Genomic DNA, 16,802 nt, shown 5'->3' with positions numbered 1-16,802 from the left:
TGAGGCAGTTCTAGCGGCACTTGGACGGGATGTTGCCATTACACTTGTCATAGGCAAACTTCGGTTGCATTGCCAGGGGTATCTAGGGCACGAGGACTTTTACATCATGCCTTTGGAGGGGTCTGACGTCCTTTTAAAAGAGAGAGAGTACTTGATGTCAATCTCACTTACATCAATTTCTAGATTAATGAAATCCAGTTTGTCTGTTTACTCGATCTTCTTACATGAGATAGATGACCAGAAAATGTCAAATTTGTCCGACCTTGAGAAGGAACAAGAATTTTTGCAAGCTTAGGCTGAGTGTTTCTCTGAAGGCTTACTAGGAGAGTTACCTCCTCAGCATCCTGAAGATCACACTATTGATTTGATTCCGGGCAGTACGCCACCGAACCGGACACCTTACGGAGTACGAGAGTCAAAGAAATTACGAACCAAGTGAAAGAACTTCTAGAAAAAGGTTTAATTCAACCCAATACATCATCTTATTGTTCGCCAGTGTTGTTGGTTTTAAAGAAAGATGGATCTTGGAGAATGTGCATTGACTACCAAGAACAGGTTTTCAATACCCATGATCGATGATATACTGGACACGTTATAGGGTTCTACTTGTTTCAGTAGAATCGACCTGAAAAGTGGCTATCATCAGATCAGGATCGCTCCTAGAGATGTATACAAGACGTGTTGAGGATGTCCTTTTGATTGTACAAGTATTTGGTGATGCCTTTTGGTTTCACAAATGCTCCTGCAACGTTCAACAGAATGATGGACAAGATATTTCTAGAGTATAGGTCATTTGTGGGCACCTTTTTTGACGATATCATCATATTCTCCAAGAATGAGGCAGAGCATCGACACCACCTGTTACAAGTTTTCTAGGCATTGAGGCAATATCGGTTGGTGGTAAATGGGAAGAAGAGTGAGTTTTTCTTACCAGAGATCCACTTTTTGGGACACATCGTCTCTGTGGAGGGTGTCAAAATGGACCCATTGGCGAGATTTGAAGAACGTTCATGAGGCTCGAAGCTTTTTGGGTTTGTGCTCTTATTATCGGCGGTTGGTTTGAAAATTGCGGAGATTGCTTCTCCTCTGCATGCTTTGACACAGAAAGGGGTTTCTTTCACATGGGGACCATTTGAGATTGCAACCTTCACGACTCTCAAGGCAAAGGTGATGGTTGGTCCAATGTTGGTTTTTCTAGACTTGCAAAAGCCATTTGAGTTATATTGTGATGCTTGTGGTCGCAGTCTGGGAGTGGTCTTAATGTAGGAGGGCCATGTTGTAGCTTATGAGAGCCGAATGTTTTCTAGGACAGAGCGGGTTGCAAAAATTTATGAGAAGGAGCTTTTGGCAGTTATCCATGCTCTTACTTAGTGGCGACACTATCTACTCGGAGCCGATATTACAGTATTGATCGATCATGAGAGTTTACGCTATTTCTTGTCTCAGTTTTTCGGACAAGCAGATGCGGTGGGCAAACATTTTGTCACAATTTCACTTTCAGATTGTGCATGTTCAGGGAGTGAAGAATGTAGTGGCGGATGCACTGTCTCGTAAGCCTCTGGTTTCGGCTGTTTCGCTTGTTCATCACCACAACTATGAGGATATGGTAGATCAGTACGCCGCAAATCCAGATTTTGCAGGCATCTTTGATCGACTACAGAGCAGGGAAGTGGTTTAAAAGGGGTGGAACGGTTTTTCTATCGGCCGGGGCTCAAGAAGGACCTGGACAAGTTTGTTCGTAGTTGTTTGATATGCCAAAGGGTCGAGTTTGATAGGCATAAGGCACCAGGCCTTTTGCAACCTTTACCTATACCTAGCAGACCTTAGGAAAGTATAGCAATGGATTTTATTTTTTGATCTTCCCAAGACTGAGAGTGGGCACGATGTCATTTGGACAGTCATAGACAGATTTAGCAAGCAGGCTCATTTTGTTTCGGTCAAGAAGACGGTTAAACCAGATCATTTGGCTAAACTGTTTGTCTCACAAATGGCATGTCTCACTCTATAGTTTTAGATAGACATCCTTGTTTTACTTGTTTGTTTTGGAGGGCAATCTGGGAGAATATGGTACTTGGTTACAATTCTCGTCCTCTTTCTATCCATAGACTGATGGGCAATCAGAGAGAGCGAATTCAGTGGTTCCGGACTTGTTGAAGTCTTACATCTTTGATCAAAAGGCTCAGTGGAAGAAGTATTTGCCCCAATAACACAATGCATACGTCTACGAGGAAGGTGCCATTTGAGATCATTGAGGGTGTTAATCAAGGATCTGGAGACTGCTTTTGCAAAGGTGCGCGAGGCTCTTGAGAGGTCTCAAGCAAGGCATAAGAAGGCAACCAACAGGCATCAACGCGACTTGCAATTGAAGGAAGGTGACTGGGTGCTGCTACGGTTTGAGAAGGCACGCCTACGGAAACGGAGAGATAAGGAGCGACTTTTTCCAAAGTTGAATATGCAATACTATGGCCCTTTCCAGATTCAGGAAAAGATAAACGATGTATCCTTTAGACTAAAGTTACCAGATACTTGGAAGATTCACAATGCATTTCATGTGAGTCTATTGAGACCCTCAAAGGTGAGGTGCCAGTAGAGAGGGAGCCAAAGGAGCAACCTGAAGTGGAAGAGATAGAGGAGATTCTCGTTTCAGAACAGATACAGGCTCACAAGGAAAGGAAAGTAAAAGGTAAGCTGATACGCTGGTAATTAGTCAAGTTTAAGAACTATCCGACATTGGATTCAAAATGGATGGAGGAGGAGAACCTAGTAGACACTCCTCGAATTTTAGAGCTTTACCTTGAGGCTTTTGGTATAGCTTCGACTATTCCAAGAGTTACCGATGATTAGCAGGTTGAATTTGGTGCGGTGCGGACTGTACAAGAGGGGAGTTACTCCGCTTCTTGGTCATAGATTACCGAGATGGATTAAAATCACTGATTTCTTTTGAGATTTCAGGGGTACTGATGGGCTGACGATATTCTGCCGTATGACTTTATGAAAAGAAGTACTTTGAAATGGGAGTTCCTTAAATGAATTTGATATATATTCTCTCTCATGTGTGTTGTGTTTTGAGTGCATGTTTGAAAGACGAAATGGCTGCAACATTTCGGTCTTGTTGTAATAGGCTTGGACAGTCCAAGCCAGAAATCAATAGCAACACACGAACAGAAACTTCAAAATCATTGAACTTTGAGAGAGAGAGAGAGAGAGAGAGAGAGAGAGAGAGAGAGAGAGAGAGAGAGAGAGAGAGAGAGAGAGAGAGAGAGAGAGACGAAATGAAATGAAATGTAATATTAATGTCTTCAAAAGGCCAAAATGACCTATGAGACCAAAAGGTTACATGTGGTGAATCTAGTACTAGGTTTGGGTACAAAAAGTACAAAGAACTAAAAAAAAAATAGTGGGTAGGGGTGGGGTAAAAGCTAATACAAAGGGAATATGAAAAAAGGGGGGGGAGGGGGGGTGAGCTGATACAATGGAGCTCTCTGACACTCGAGGCATCATATACATATACATCAGTATCCAAAAGGCTATAGAGATTCAATGTCCTCCAAGGTCCAGGCATCATATACATATACATCAGTATCCAAAAGGCTATAGAGATTCAATGTCCTCCAAGGTAGGCACTCTGTCGGAACGGCTCCTATGTCGCGCCAGTATGGTATGGATCCTCTGTCGCAATGTGCGTCGATGTCGAGAGGACCCCCTCATTCGTGGGCGATGTGACCGCCCCAGCTCTATGGCCCGATCAAGCAGTATGCCTCTGGTGTTGTTATGCTGCCGGGGCTGCTCGGACTCCTGTGTCTGTGATTGAAAGAAATCTGTAATCTTCCGCTGTTGCTGGATCTCTCTCATTGTGCCCCTCTTCAAGAGGTCCTCTATGTGTTTGTGAATCTCCAATAAGTATAATCCGAGGCATCTTTGATCCTGGTATCTCATGACTCTAGAAAGTGGCCCAAAAGAGAGAGAGAGAGAGAGAGAGAGAGAGAGAGAGAGAGAGAGAGAGAGAGAGAGAGAGACAACACGGCACGATGGAGTTCCGCGCCTAGAAGCTCTGGCCCCAAAGACTGGCGCCCCTCTCGGTATTTCTTTATTCTTGATCACAACGAGGTACAACTCCCGAGGGTCAAGATGCTCTGCAGAATGAGGCCTCAAGGGCTCTTATAAATAGTACAAGGGATGCCCAATAGCAGAGCTCCAAAAGCATTAGGTTCAAAAGCACTTTTACCCAAAAGCTCTGGTCTCTCATGCTAGTGCCAAAAGCTGCTAGTGTAAATTGTGTTGCAATTCGCGGGCGTCCGTACAGCCTGCCACATCAACAGTCCCATACAAAATTTAGTCCTTGCGTTATTCTTGTGTCCCCTGGGCCCCATCGGACGGACCCCATAAGTTGGAGCAACTTATGACATTTATCTGACACTTTCCACTAGTGTCCATCCGGGTGGTCATGCCACGTGATCACTTTGTGACATTTGTTCACCCGAGGGGTGACCTTTTTTTTTTAAAATTTTGATTTTTACCATGATCATGATTCTCATCTAAGATCTCGACGGGGATAGTGATGTGAATGTCATGTGAATGTCTAGTGATTGTCATCTTCGTGCAAGTACTGGATATGTGTTGTCTAGTGCGTCGGTACTTAGAGTCAATGTCTACTAAAGCGCTTTCTGTCTTATGTTGGTTTTGCAAGTGTAATGGAGGGTGATTACATTTCTTTCAAGAGGGGGGTATGTCACAAAGTGATGACGTTTAGACGTGGCATGACCTAAAAGACACACTCCGGATACAGGGGGGTCAAAGTCCTACTGAAAGATGCAAAAGTAGTTGTACTAACTTGCATAACCGATCCGAGAAGCCAAAAATGGAAGGACATCCAAGTTTATAAGTAGTGCTAACTTATAGGGTCCTGTCCCATGGGGCCCAAGGGACTAAAGGCTAAAATAAAGGCGTGGAAAGGGTTGATGACGTGGTAGTTGTACGGACTTGCGGATTGCGCTGTTGCGTGGTTGACACATGAGGGATTAGAGGCAAAGAATGGATGCCTTGCTCATTGCGAATGACCACGGGAGAGGCACCCTTTGGAGAGAGAGTGAGCACGGTTTATTTCCAATCAACTTTTGGATCAAGCCCACAAAATCACTTAAAACCGAAATCATATCACATCTAGCTAAAGGAGAAACAACAAACTTGGCTGAACAGAGACTAGCACACTAGGACATTAATGTGTGATGAGAGTTGCTAGAGGAGCTTATAAGCGTTCCCTCTTCACAAGAGAATCACTAATCACATCATGCAAATTGCTAGGATCAAACAAGATCACAATACGCTGACCATTCACATGACCATATTACGTAACGAGAGACTCATCAAGATAAGCGGTTCATTCTTCAAGACTTAACCATCCTCCTACTATTCCTTCAACAAATTTTTCATCAGATGTCAACTTAGGGGTTTCTTGAGTTTTAGCCTTTCCTTTAGTATGACTTTTAGGTGAAGAGTCTTGTGCTTTAGGTGTAGAGGAGGATTGAGAAGAAGAAGAAGAATTACCGTTGTTCTTACCATTCTGTTGGTTTTGAGAGTTCTATGGGTACTTGAAGGTGCTTTGTTCTTCTCTTTGGGTTTCCCTTTGTTGTGCTTCATCTCTTGCTCGAGAGAGATCGTCACGGTGTCATTGTAGTCAGTAGGGCGGAAAACCCTCACATTGTATATGATGTACTTATCTAAACCAAAGAGGAAGACCTCCTTACGCTTCTTGTTTGACTTACAGAGTTGAACACCAATTTGCAAAACACGGTTAGAAAAAGACATAACAGGACTTTCATTTTGCTCGAGATCTGACCGTTCTTCTTTCAACCGATCAAGGTACTGTGGTGGCATAAAACGCTCGCTCCTTGAGCTCGACTTGGAAGTCAACCCAATTGTAAGACAATGGCTCACCATCCACGGCATGCTCAAAATGCACAACCATCTATGCCTCTTGTCAGGCCAATTATTGGCATCACAAAAAAAAAAAAGGTTGTCAAAACTTTACTATTATAGGTTTTCTTGTTAGTAGCAAAGTAAGCATTAAATTGATACAACCAAGAATAAGTCATAGATGCATCCATCTTACCATCATACGTAATGAAGGTCAACTTTTCAACGACCAGATTGTTGATGACTCGTTAGCCTTTTCGGGTGGATCACCCTTCGAAGAGAAAACTTGAAAGAACAACTCTTGCATGTGTTGGTATCTCAGTACCTCATGCTCTAGCTCCATAGCTGCCCTCTTTTCTTCAGCCGCTGTGTTGAACTTCGTGTTCCCGTTCTAGACCCATTCTTCCCCTTTCGACTGTAGCCTGCAGAGCCTCCTTTTCCCTTTTGACTTCGGCCTGCCAAGCCTCCTGGCGTAGCATTATCTCCATCGTGAACTTCATCATAGTCTCCATCGACTTTGATGCAAATCCATGGCATAGATGGGGACGGAAGAGAAGGAGCTGGAAACAATTCTCTTGGTGTAGGGACTTCTTCTCCAACTTCACTCTCTTCACCTTCATGTGAAGTATCTATTCCGCTTATGGTGATGACCATGCACTGAGTAGTGGGTACTTGATCCTCGGTACTGCTTGCAATTTGGCTTAAGAAGGCTTTTCTCTTACCCAAGCTCAACTCCCTGTGGGTGCAGCCTTGGCGGCCTTGCGCGCACACCAATGTTGCCTCTGGACAAGCCCTTCTTTTCTAAGTTACCTGCCACTCTTCAAAAGCACTGATTAGAGAGATCAACATGCTCAAGTGGTCTTGGGTTACGTGCAATCTCAAACAAGCAAAAAAAGTTATCGTGGTTATTTCGGTTCTTTTCGTGAGTGATGATACCGAACAGTGCCAAAGAGCTATGATACCAATGTAATGTGCAGCAGAAGTGATTGAAAATGATAGCTGAGGATGAGTGCTCAGTACATACACAAGGATGATTGCTCAGTACGTACACAAGGTTCCTTTTATTTCATGTGAGATTGTGCAACAAACATAGAGAGATACTGTGAGTAATGGTTTTGTGGGTGATAGAGAGAGAAAGAAGGCTAACACCACATGGTGTCCCAAACCCCCCTCCAATGGCCCCCCCTCTCTATCACTAGAAAGTGAGAGGTATTTGCTTTAGATTGCACAAATGTTGATACAATGGATCTAGATGCCGAGATGTCGATGGGACCTTGCGGTAGATGCTTGGATTTGCGAGGCTAAGGGCTGAAAATTGAAAACGCTAATGTGATGAGGACTTGGATATGCAAATTGATGACAAGGCTATGACAAAAAATTGCAATCGGCAATGCTTTAAGCTGAGTAAGGGTGGCCACTTTATTCTTTATGCAGTAATTTATGAGCCCTTAAGGCAGCCCAGAACTAGGAAGTTACTGAGAGCAATGTTTTACAGAACTTCCAACTGTACTCATCTAAGCTTTTGCAAGAATCCGCATTGAGCTGGTGCCAATCCGTGGTGACATCGGCTTCAAATTCGTTTGATAGCCACACTGATGCAAACATTTGCTTGAAGTAAATCCAAGTAGCGGGTGCCTGTCCTCGCATCAACAATGTTGTCGACAATGAACGCACATTTCCTTTCAAGAAAGTGGTAGTTTTCCTGACCTTGGAGGCCTCTGTAAAATTCCTCCCTGTATAAGCCGTATCAAACCGTTGGAGGAAAGAAAGAGCCTTCGTCTTGTCCTCAAAGCCGTTGAAAGTATCAAACTTCACTGCCGCACCACCTTCTTTGTATGCTTTTGGCTTTTTGAGTGCTCCCAAATTATCATAGGGAAGCGTTTGCAACATGGGTACAGTGGTGGGGATCTTCTGTACCCAACATTTTGGTTCCTTGGTGCCATATTTACCTGCTGGTTGGAAAAAACCAGCCATACCAAAAGTGGCTTGCGGCACCCCAAATTGGCCCTTATTGCACTGAAACCGTTGTTGTAAGCCGATATTACCATACATGGGGTTTGACATCATGCCTTGCATCCTCCCAAAGACTATTCCTGGCATGTACTGCTGGTCTCCAGGCGCATAGCCAGCCATGCTTTGAAACACAGATCCACCCTCGAAATACCTAGGATGTACCGTGTGTGGTGGAAAAACCTGACAGATAGCATGGGAATAGGCGTCCTAACCACGTGTTCGTGGACAGAGGAATTTGTCTTACAGCCCCAACTGACTCCGCAACATGCAAGTGCTCCGTGCCCTGCTGAGACGCACAAGGGACCTGGGATTGAGCCTCAATGGGCTCTCCTGCATGAGAAAGTTGCCTTGTCTACTGTGACAGTGGGCTTGCAGAAATTCCATAAACCTAGGATTTCGCACCAACCGAGAAAACACATTCATAGCAACAACCAACTGTCCTGAACGCATCCTCGTCTAGCTGCCCAGTCATAAACCCTTGACCTTGTGGAGCATTCAAATCAACAAGAGGTATAGATAGGGGTGGCCGTGAACTTTCGCCACGCTCAAACACTGGAGGAGGAACAACCTGTCTGTCCTGTGAAGAGAAACTCTCTTCCCTGGTGTCATTCGTCCTGTCAGCCATAGTGCAATTCCAAGTTCCTGTGCTTTGTGTCTTCATCGAAAACCAACCAAGGCTCACTTCTAGAGGAAAAAGTGATTCTATCCTAGCGACGGAACCATGAAAGTGGCCCGTAGGGTGGTAGACTTTTAGCTTTTACCCGATCTTTACACTGTTAAACTTTATGACAGAGAGGAACTTCACGAATAAACCTGTGAATGGAGTTTAACACTTCAATCAAAAACATGGCTTAGCAGCTAGAGTGCTTCCAAGCAGACAACGACCCCATGTTGGCCCCAAAGACTGGCGCCCCTTTCTGTATTTCTTTATTCTTATTACACTTGAGAAAAACCTGTAAACTACTACAAGCTATTCCACTTTTATCAGGCTGAAATTCCCCTACTCCGATCCGATTTCGGCAGCATAATCACAGTAGAAGTCTCCACGGACAAAATTCCAAGTAGACAGTGACTTTCCGTGCACCTTAGAGCACTTTACAAAACCTGGCGAGAAATAACAGCACGTTGAATTCTTTGTTTTTGGCCTCCAAAATGCACCAAAACACATGTTCAGTGATTCCCTAGCTTCCCCAAAGCTCCTAGGTACTCTAGGCATCAAAACTAGCCAAAACCCTAAACTTGCAAAAATTACAGCAAGCTGTAATTCTCTGTTTTGTGCTCCGATTCGCGTGCCAATCACTCTTTTGGGTAGCCCTCGAGCTCCTGCACCTATAGTGTCACGTGACACATCCCAACCCTATGTGTGCGTGGACAAGCTACACCACAGCAGGGTTCAGTAAGTCCGATCAGTTTAGAATAGCAGTGATCTGGCACTTTTGTGAGTCTATTCGTAGACCGTGCATGCCCAGTCACTTAGCATAGATGCATATCCTCCGGTTGCACACAACATGATCATCGGAATTCCCATCAGAATCCATTAGCATTAGTTAGGGGAATTTTCCAGTGCATTTAGCCTATTTTCCTATTTATTGGAATTTTCACTTATTATTTTTAAGTGACTTTCCTACAAAAGTAGGTAGGGCAATTTTGCTAAGTTTCTATATAAGCAAACCCAAGTTAGCACTAAATGGCAGAAGAGGCAGCAGGAGCACCTTGCTCAACAGGCAACTTCTCAGCAAGACCAACCCCCGCGACTACTCTGGCGTTTTCTCCACAGAAGACCTAGCGTTTTTGCATCAGATCAGCCCTGGCGATTTGTGCACAGCAGATCAGTCCCAGCGTCATCACGACACAGCAGATCAGCCTATCGTTTTCGCATTTGCAGAACCCCGGCGACAGAAGGACCAATTTCAGCCCCTGGCGTTTTTGGATTTCAGCAGCAAATTAAGACCGGCATTATTCACCTAAAGTGTAGCAGATTCAGCCCGTAAAGACCATCAGTTTTCAGCCCTAAGAAACCTCATTTTTCAGCCAAGAAAACGCAGCCAAAACAGTCATTTTCAGCCACCAAAACAGTCCCAAAATTCAGCGATTAGAAGATCTCAGATTTCAGCCATCGTCGTCGTCGTCGTCATCGTCGTCGTTGTCATCACCGTCGTCGTCATCGGCATAGACCAAGTTGCATAGTCCATTGCATACGCATTGTACACCTTTGTGCAATCAAAGAATAGACCACTCTCGCGGACGAGAGTGGGGCTTTCGGAGGAGGGTTTTACAAACCTCTCGGTGTTGTATCTCTTCTCTCTCCTTCTCTCAGTCTCATTCACTTGCACGCACAATCCACTCACTTTGTTCGTGATCATAGCACTCTCCACAAGACGGAAAGCTCTCTCTTTCCCTAAGAACCAAAAGGAACCTTGAGCAATAAAGATCACTAATCTTGAGAAAAAACAACATTCATGCCGCTGCACCTAACATATAGGGTCACTTGCCCTTTGAATAAGAACGAGAATCCTTGCAAGAAATCTCTCTAAATTGTCCTGTACAAGCACCCAAGGCTTTCCCGAGGCTCCCCCTGGTGTTGCCTTGCAGCTCTGGTGCGAAACCCTAAACCTGCAGAAAAAGACAGCAGGCTGTAATATTTCGTTTTCGCATCATTTTGAGCAGAGCAAACACGTCTACATGTGTCTCAAAAGCTCCTGCGCGCAATGCGACAATTACCTTGTAAATCGGACGAGTTTTCACGCGAGAAAGCTCTCCGTTTTCGCGTTCCTTCGCGATGGAACTATGCGTACCTGAAGGGGATTAGCAATTAGCTAATCCGGTTCCTGTACAGAAGGCTCTTGCCTCGGCAAACACGCATAAAACCCCCGGAATTGTTAAGGGTCAACTGAGAAGCCGAACTAGTTGGGCATTACCATATGTGCAAAGGGGGGAGAGAGAGATGCACAAGAGAAAATCATTGCGTTGCATGAGACAAGGGAGAAGGCAAGCTTTCCATTATAGTTGCAGAACCTGAAAATCCACCACAAAGCTGAAAAATCATCTTTCCCAGCCTCATATTGAGACCTTATGGAGTGAGTTGACCTGCAGGTTACTCTCCTACTGCCATGTGTCTAGTTTGCTCCTTTTGAATTAATTCCTAGTACCCACCAACTTATAAAGTCTTGTCGAGGGGCCTAAATGACTTTAACTGAGCCTAGCCACTTCTTTACTAGTCAGATTCCATTGCCGATCGGCCCCCGTGGCTGCTTGGCCTTGACTCTTGCGGGTGAAACTCTCGGCCAATGGCTGTTTCACACTGGCCATGCAATGTCCGGTTATTTGCGATTTTAACAAGAGGTTCCCAAAAATTAAATAAAAATCAAGGGAAAGAAACCAGCATATATATATATATATATATATATATATATATATATATATATATATATATATATATATATATATATATATATATATATATATATATATATATATATATATATAGTGGTTGTCACAATCTCGTGACATTTACCTCAACCTTCATCGGCTTCTTCTTGTTGTTGATGGTCTTGTTCTTTGGTTCGTCTTTGTAGAAACATCGTATAGGTGGATGGCCTATCTTTCCACAATGGTAACACTTGTTGTTTTTGGAGCAATCCCTTGAGATGTATCCTAGCTTTCCTCATGTGTGGCATTTTGTCTTGGATGTTGAGGCGAGGTAGACTCCTCCCCACGAAGTGGATTGTGCTTCTTTCTTGTGCTTCTCTCTTACTTTTGTAATGAGTTGATTACCCTTTGTAGTGTAGGTGTAGCTTCTTTTTTCTTTTTCTTCATGAATGGTGACTATGTGATCATATTGATTGAGTAGAGCTTTTTATTGATTTGCAACTTTGTCATCTTCTGCTACCTCACACTTGATATAAGTAAGTTGTGTGACAATGCCCTTTAGCATGTTGACAAGCCTAGAAATGTCTCTAAGCTTACTTTGCTTTGCTTGGTTTTGGCCCCAAAATTCATCCCGGGCTTCATTTACACTAGTACATTCATAAAAAAAAGTGGACATAATTTGTGTGCAATTCTATGCTCCCTAAAGCTTGCTCATCCTAAGCAGTCAATTGGGAGGTAATTTAGGATGAGGATGCCCTAGTTTGTGTAGGATCTAACTTTGGTTGTTTATTTATTGATCTGATTTTCAATTGACCAAAACTTCTTTTTCATCAAATACCATCTCATTTTGGTCTGCCAGGTATGAGAACCTTGCCATTGAATTTTTCAACATTCTTCTTCCCCATGATGCCTTATGGAGTGGTCTTAACAACCTTGGAGACTCTCCAAGAGGTTGTTAGTGTCTAAACTCCTCACAGTGGTCACATCATCTCCAAACAGAAAGATAACATACACTTCCATTTTAATTTTTGAGTATTGCTTTGTTGCAAAATTTTTAGTAACAGAGAGAGTGGGGTAATAGGTGTGGACACACACCTAAACGTGGTAATTTGATAAGCCTCTAAATAGGAGAGCTGATGAGATCCAAATCAGGTGGTGAAGAGTGCCTTGGAAAGCTTGCACAGAGGTCTTGATCATGCAAATGAAGCAACACATAGCATCTATGGAAAGGATTAGTTGAAGGGAAAAAAACAGAGAACATGGGCTTAAGAAACCTACTATAAGTGCTTCCAAATCTCACCAATGAATCATTACCATCATCAATTAATGAAATTGAGTAATCGTATCCAAAATCACCAATGGTTATGGATGGAAGGTGATTACTAGATGAATTATTATGCAAATGAAGGAAATCTGCACACACAGAAGTGTTGCCCTAATCTTTGCTAACCAATGCTTGATTAGCCAAAGCAATTAGTGGCTCATGGGACTCATACCAGAGAACATAATTGCAATTTGGCAATCTTACACTTCATTTGTGAAGCTAACTAATGCTAGTGCTAATTAATCTCAATAGGTTAGCAACTTACTAACCTTCATTAGGCTCTGATACTAGATGTTCGGCTATGGAGGATTAAGCAATTTAGCATTCATGATTAGTATAATAACACATAAGAAGAGAATGGGAATGAAATGAAACTTGATTATTGAACTAGATCAAAAAGAGCACAATAGGGTTCTCATTATAGCCATGAACTAGGCTTATCCTTGGTTAGTACAATGTCTAGCACAACTCATAAAAGTCCAAATGCGTACAATAGGGAATCTCTAGAAAGAGGGGTCGACCCTAGAATGTAGGGGCTGATTTAGAAGTGAATACATGCACCAAAGGACCATCTCATATCACGTCATGTGAATATCCTGAGGGTAGATCCTAGGGTAAGGCCCATTCTCATCCCCTTGTATGTGCACGTCATGTGAATATCCTGAGTAAGGCCCATTCTCATCACCTTGTATGTGCTAGGTTTAATGGATAACAATTTTCTTTTGTTTAAGCTGAAGGACTTCAATTTCTCATGTTGTGCAGTTTAATGTTGGTGCTGCAGTGGGATCTGGTATGTTAAATGTTTCCCGTTACCATCCAAGCTGGAAGCAGCCTTATTTGTAAGTGAATGGAATATTGTTATATATCAAAGACTTTTTCTTTTATTTGTATTGTGCTGTGATCTGGTCAAGCATTTTCTGTTTCAATCCAAGTTGGTAGCAGCTTTTTTTGGTAAGTAGATGTCATAAGGCTAACCCCTTTTCACTCAAACATGCTTAACTCACTGGTCCCCACTTCTAGATGTTCAAAACTCCTGTTTTGCTACCCCATAAGAGGATAGTTTGATTCAAAAAACCGAAATAGCAAAATTATTATGATAGTAGTCAACACTGGCCTTTCTTTGCCACGCAAGGTTCTTTGAGCTATTTTTTGTGCACAGTGGTTGATGGAAAACATTTGTTTTGTTTGGTCTTATTGCTCAGAGGAACAGTACCAATATTCTCTGGGGAGATTGCTGAAGACATTGCTCATTATCTAGCAAGTAGTGAACAGGTTCAACTTTGCTCTACTTGTTTGTTACACTCAGCGCATTCTTGAATAAACCTTTCCGCTAGGATTTTCCAATCCTTCATCAGATATGTTTTGAGTTTTTTCTGAGTGCTGTGCAAAGTGCCTTTTGTAAAACTCTGTGAAAAGGAGTCGGTTGAAGAAAATAACATGCTTGCTGCTACGTGTGTGAGGTCCTTTATTGCCCACAATATACACTTAAGATCTGATTCGTCGAAGGTTTTGAAACCTTTAACTTAAGGGTGAGAAAACTGCAAAACAGGCTTTGTATTCGAAAATTTTGTCAGCAGGAGCATGCCAAAGAATTCAACATGGTGTTTCATGAAAATTCAGAAGTTTCAAGGCTTCACCCCTGCCAAAATGTGTTTCATGGTGATAGTGAACTAGCCGCTAGCGTTACAGTCTTTTCCGTAAGGACTAACCATTGTCTAGTACCACATCCATCCTATGTGATCACTCCATTGAAATCCTCATAAGAAGGCAGTATCTCTCATCACAAGGGAGCTTATGGTAGCTCGATCACCACGGCTTGTACATGCTTGTTGTAAGGTGCTGGCAGAAAATGCCATGTTCATTTTGGGTCTTAACGATCAGCCTCACAACTGGACATGGCCACAGTAGGTTGCTTCTTGCTCAACCTCCATGAACTTGTGAACACTTGTATGTCGTAACAACCAGCCCAATCTGAGTTCGAAAAGCATGCAGATCTGGCGGCAATGATTCCCCCTTGGGATAAAATAACCCAAGAAGTAAAGTGCTCCTCAAATAGCGAAAGATCCTTTTGACAGTCTGCCAACGCTTAGACCCTCGGCTATGCATAAATTTGTTGACTAGTGAGACTGCATACATAAATAAGGCATCCAACAACAGTCTGATAAAGAGTGACACGTGTAAGATCTCCAACATCATGAAGACTCAACTTCAAACCTGTTTTCATTGGAGTAGCAATAGATTTGTAGTTCTCAAGTCCAAACTCACAGAGTAATGTTTGTATGTATCTTGCTTGACACAAAACAATACCTCCATCACAGTGCTTAAACTGTATGCCCAAGCAATGATGCAAAAGCCCCAAGTCTTTCATCTTGAAAGTATCATTCAATTCAGCATTGTGTCTCTCATTCGGACCAATAACCAACAAATCATCTATAGACAAAACGATGACGAGAAATACATCACCCTCACGTTTGACATACAAATTGCTTTCAATTGGACTGTTACGGAAGCCTTGTTTAGCCAAATAAGTGTCAGCTTTCTCATACCAATAACGAGGAGATTGTTTCGACCAATATAAAGCTTTCTTGCATTCGCACACTTTCTTTTCTTCTCCTTTCTTGACAAAAGCGCCAAATAAACTTCTTCAAATATGTCACGTGCACATCTAACCCTATGTGCATGTGGACAAGTTGTTCCTACCTCTAGGGTTTAGGTAGCCTAGGAAGTGTTCTGGCAACCTTTGTTAGCCTGTGCGCAGGCCGTGCATGTCCAGGCACTTAGAGTAGCTGCATACCCTTTGATTGCACAACCCATAGCATAAGCATCATGATATAGTACCTAGCATGAGCATTTTCCACCCTATTGACCCAGTTTTGCAACAACGTGGGAAACATCTCTTATAAGTCATTTTATTAAAAGTGACTTTCGGAATTGTTTTTTGTAAGTTTGTTGGGAAGTTTGCCCTACCCAACATCTGTTTCCTATAAATGAAGACCTAGCGCTAGCAGAAGAAGGCAGAAGAGCCAGGGACTGAAGGAGGCAAGCACCACAGCAGATAGGCAACACCTCAGTAGGAGCCCTAGCCTTTCTCAAGAAGAAGACCAGTGTTTTGCACCAGAAAACCAGCGTTAGGCAACACCTCAGCAGGAGCCCTAGCCTTTCTCAAGAAGAAGACCAGCGTTTTGCACCAGAAAACCAGCGTTTTCAGATTTCAGCCTTAGCCTGCGAAAACCCACACATGTAATAGACTTGGACACTCCAAGTCGAGAATTTATCGCGACACCACAAATAATCGCTTCAAACAATTCACAGTTACAATTGATTGGACACTGGCCCGGCGGAGTTCCGTGCCTAGAGATATTGGCCCCAAAGACTGGCGCCCCTTTCGATAGTTCTTTTTGTATTTATTTGTGTTTAGAGTACAAGAGTGCATGCAGGCGCTCACTCTCAGACTCTACGTCCAGATGCTTAGAGTTGTGAGAGGCCTACCCGCATATTTAAAAGATTACAAGGGATGCTAAAAGCAGAGCCCAAAAGCTTCCAAAAGCTGTCCATAAAAATTGCCCCTAAAATAAAGCAAAAGAGCCCTCTTTCTCTCTCTATGATTCTCTTTGTAGAATAAAGCAGTACAGCTCTCTCTCTCTCTCTCTCTCAATTTGCATAGCCAAATTACGTAGCCAAAAGCGGGCTGAATTGCGTAAGAAAAGCAAAGCCCCAAACTGCTGCACTACTGTCCGTACGTTGCTGCCACGTCAGCATCCCGTAATCTGCACCGCAAATCCCGGCCTGTCCGTACAATGCCTACCACGCGTCAGCCTTGTAGGCAGCCAGCCACGCGTGCAATACTGTTTCTAGCCAGAGGGTGTGTGTGTATACTGGTGCCACGTCACTAGGTTGTGACACACCCCCCTCTTGAAAGTATCGTAATCGCCCTCGATTACGCCTGCAAAACAGACAGAAGCCATAAACTGTCTTAGCAGACACTGTCTGTTAGTACTGACGCACTAGAAACACACATCTAGTACATTTACCAATCAACAGTCACATCACACGACATCACAGGACATCACAAGACATCAGATGACAAATCACATTCAACATTCATTCGGATCTCAGACCATGACTTGTCGGCAATGCAGTTAGCAATCGCATCTAGATCCACTCAGGACCTCATAGATGCCCG

At 43.2% G+C, this 16,802-nt stretch overlaps 1 protein-coding gene across 4 annotated transcripts in view; it reads left to right on the top strand.

Annotated features, from left to right (window-relative positions):
* The window catches only part of LOC147443610 (uncharacterized), a 103,727-nt gene that overhangs the window by 43,516 nt on the left and 43,409 nt on the right, over nt 1-16,802 (top strand). For all 4 annotated transcript variants that reach the window (XR_015190095.1, XM_086527691.1, XM_086527692.1 and 1 more), the window contains 2 exons: nt 13,382-13,458; nt 13,822-13,891. Coding sequence is in view for 3 of the 4 variants with exons in the window: in XM_086527691.1 (XP_086383817.1) it covers nt 13,382-13,458; nt 13,822-13,891 (147 nt within the window). In the remaining variant the exon portion in view is untranslated. The remainder of the gene's footprint in view (nt 1-13,381; nt 13,459-13,821; nt 13,892-16,802) is intronic.

The sequence above is a fragment of the Adiantum capillus-veneris genome, chromosome 13 (genome assembly GCF_014529385.1).
Source record: "Adiantum capillus-veneris isolate H3 chromosome 13, ASM1452938v2, whole genome shotgun sequence".
In the NCBI taxonomy this organism is placed as follows: Eukaryota; Viridiplantae; Streptophyta; class Polypodiopsida; order Polypodiales; family Pteridaceae; genus Adiantum; species Adiantum capillus-veneris.
The sequence above is the reverse complement of the archived record's forward strand: the minus strand, read 5'-3'. Positions and strand labels throughout refer to the sequence as shown.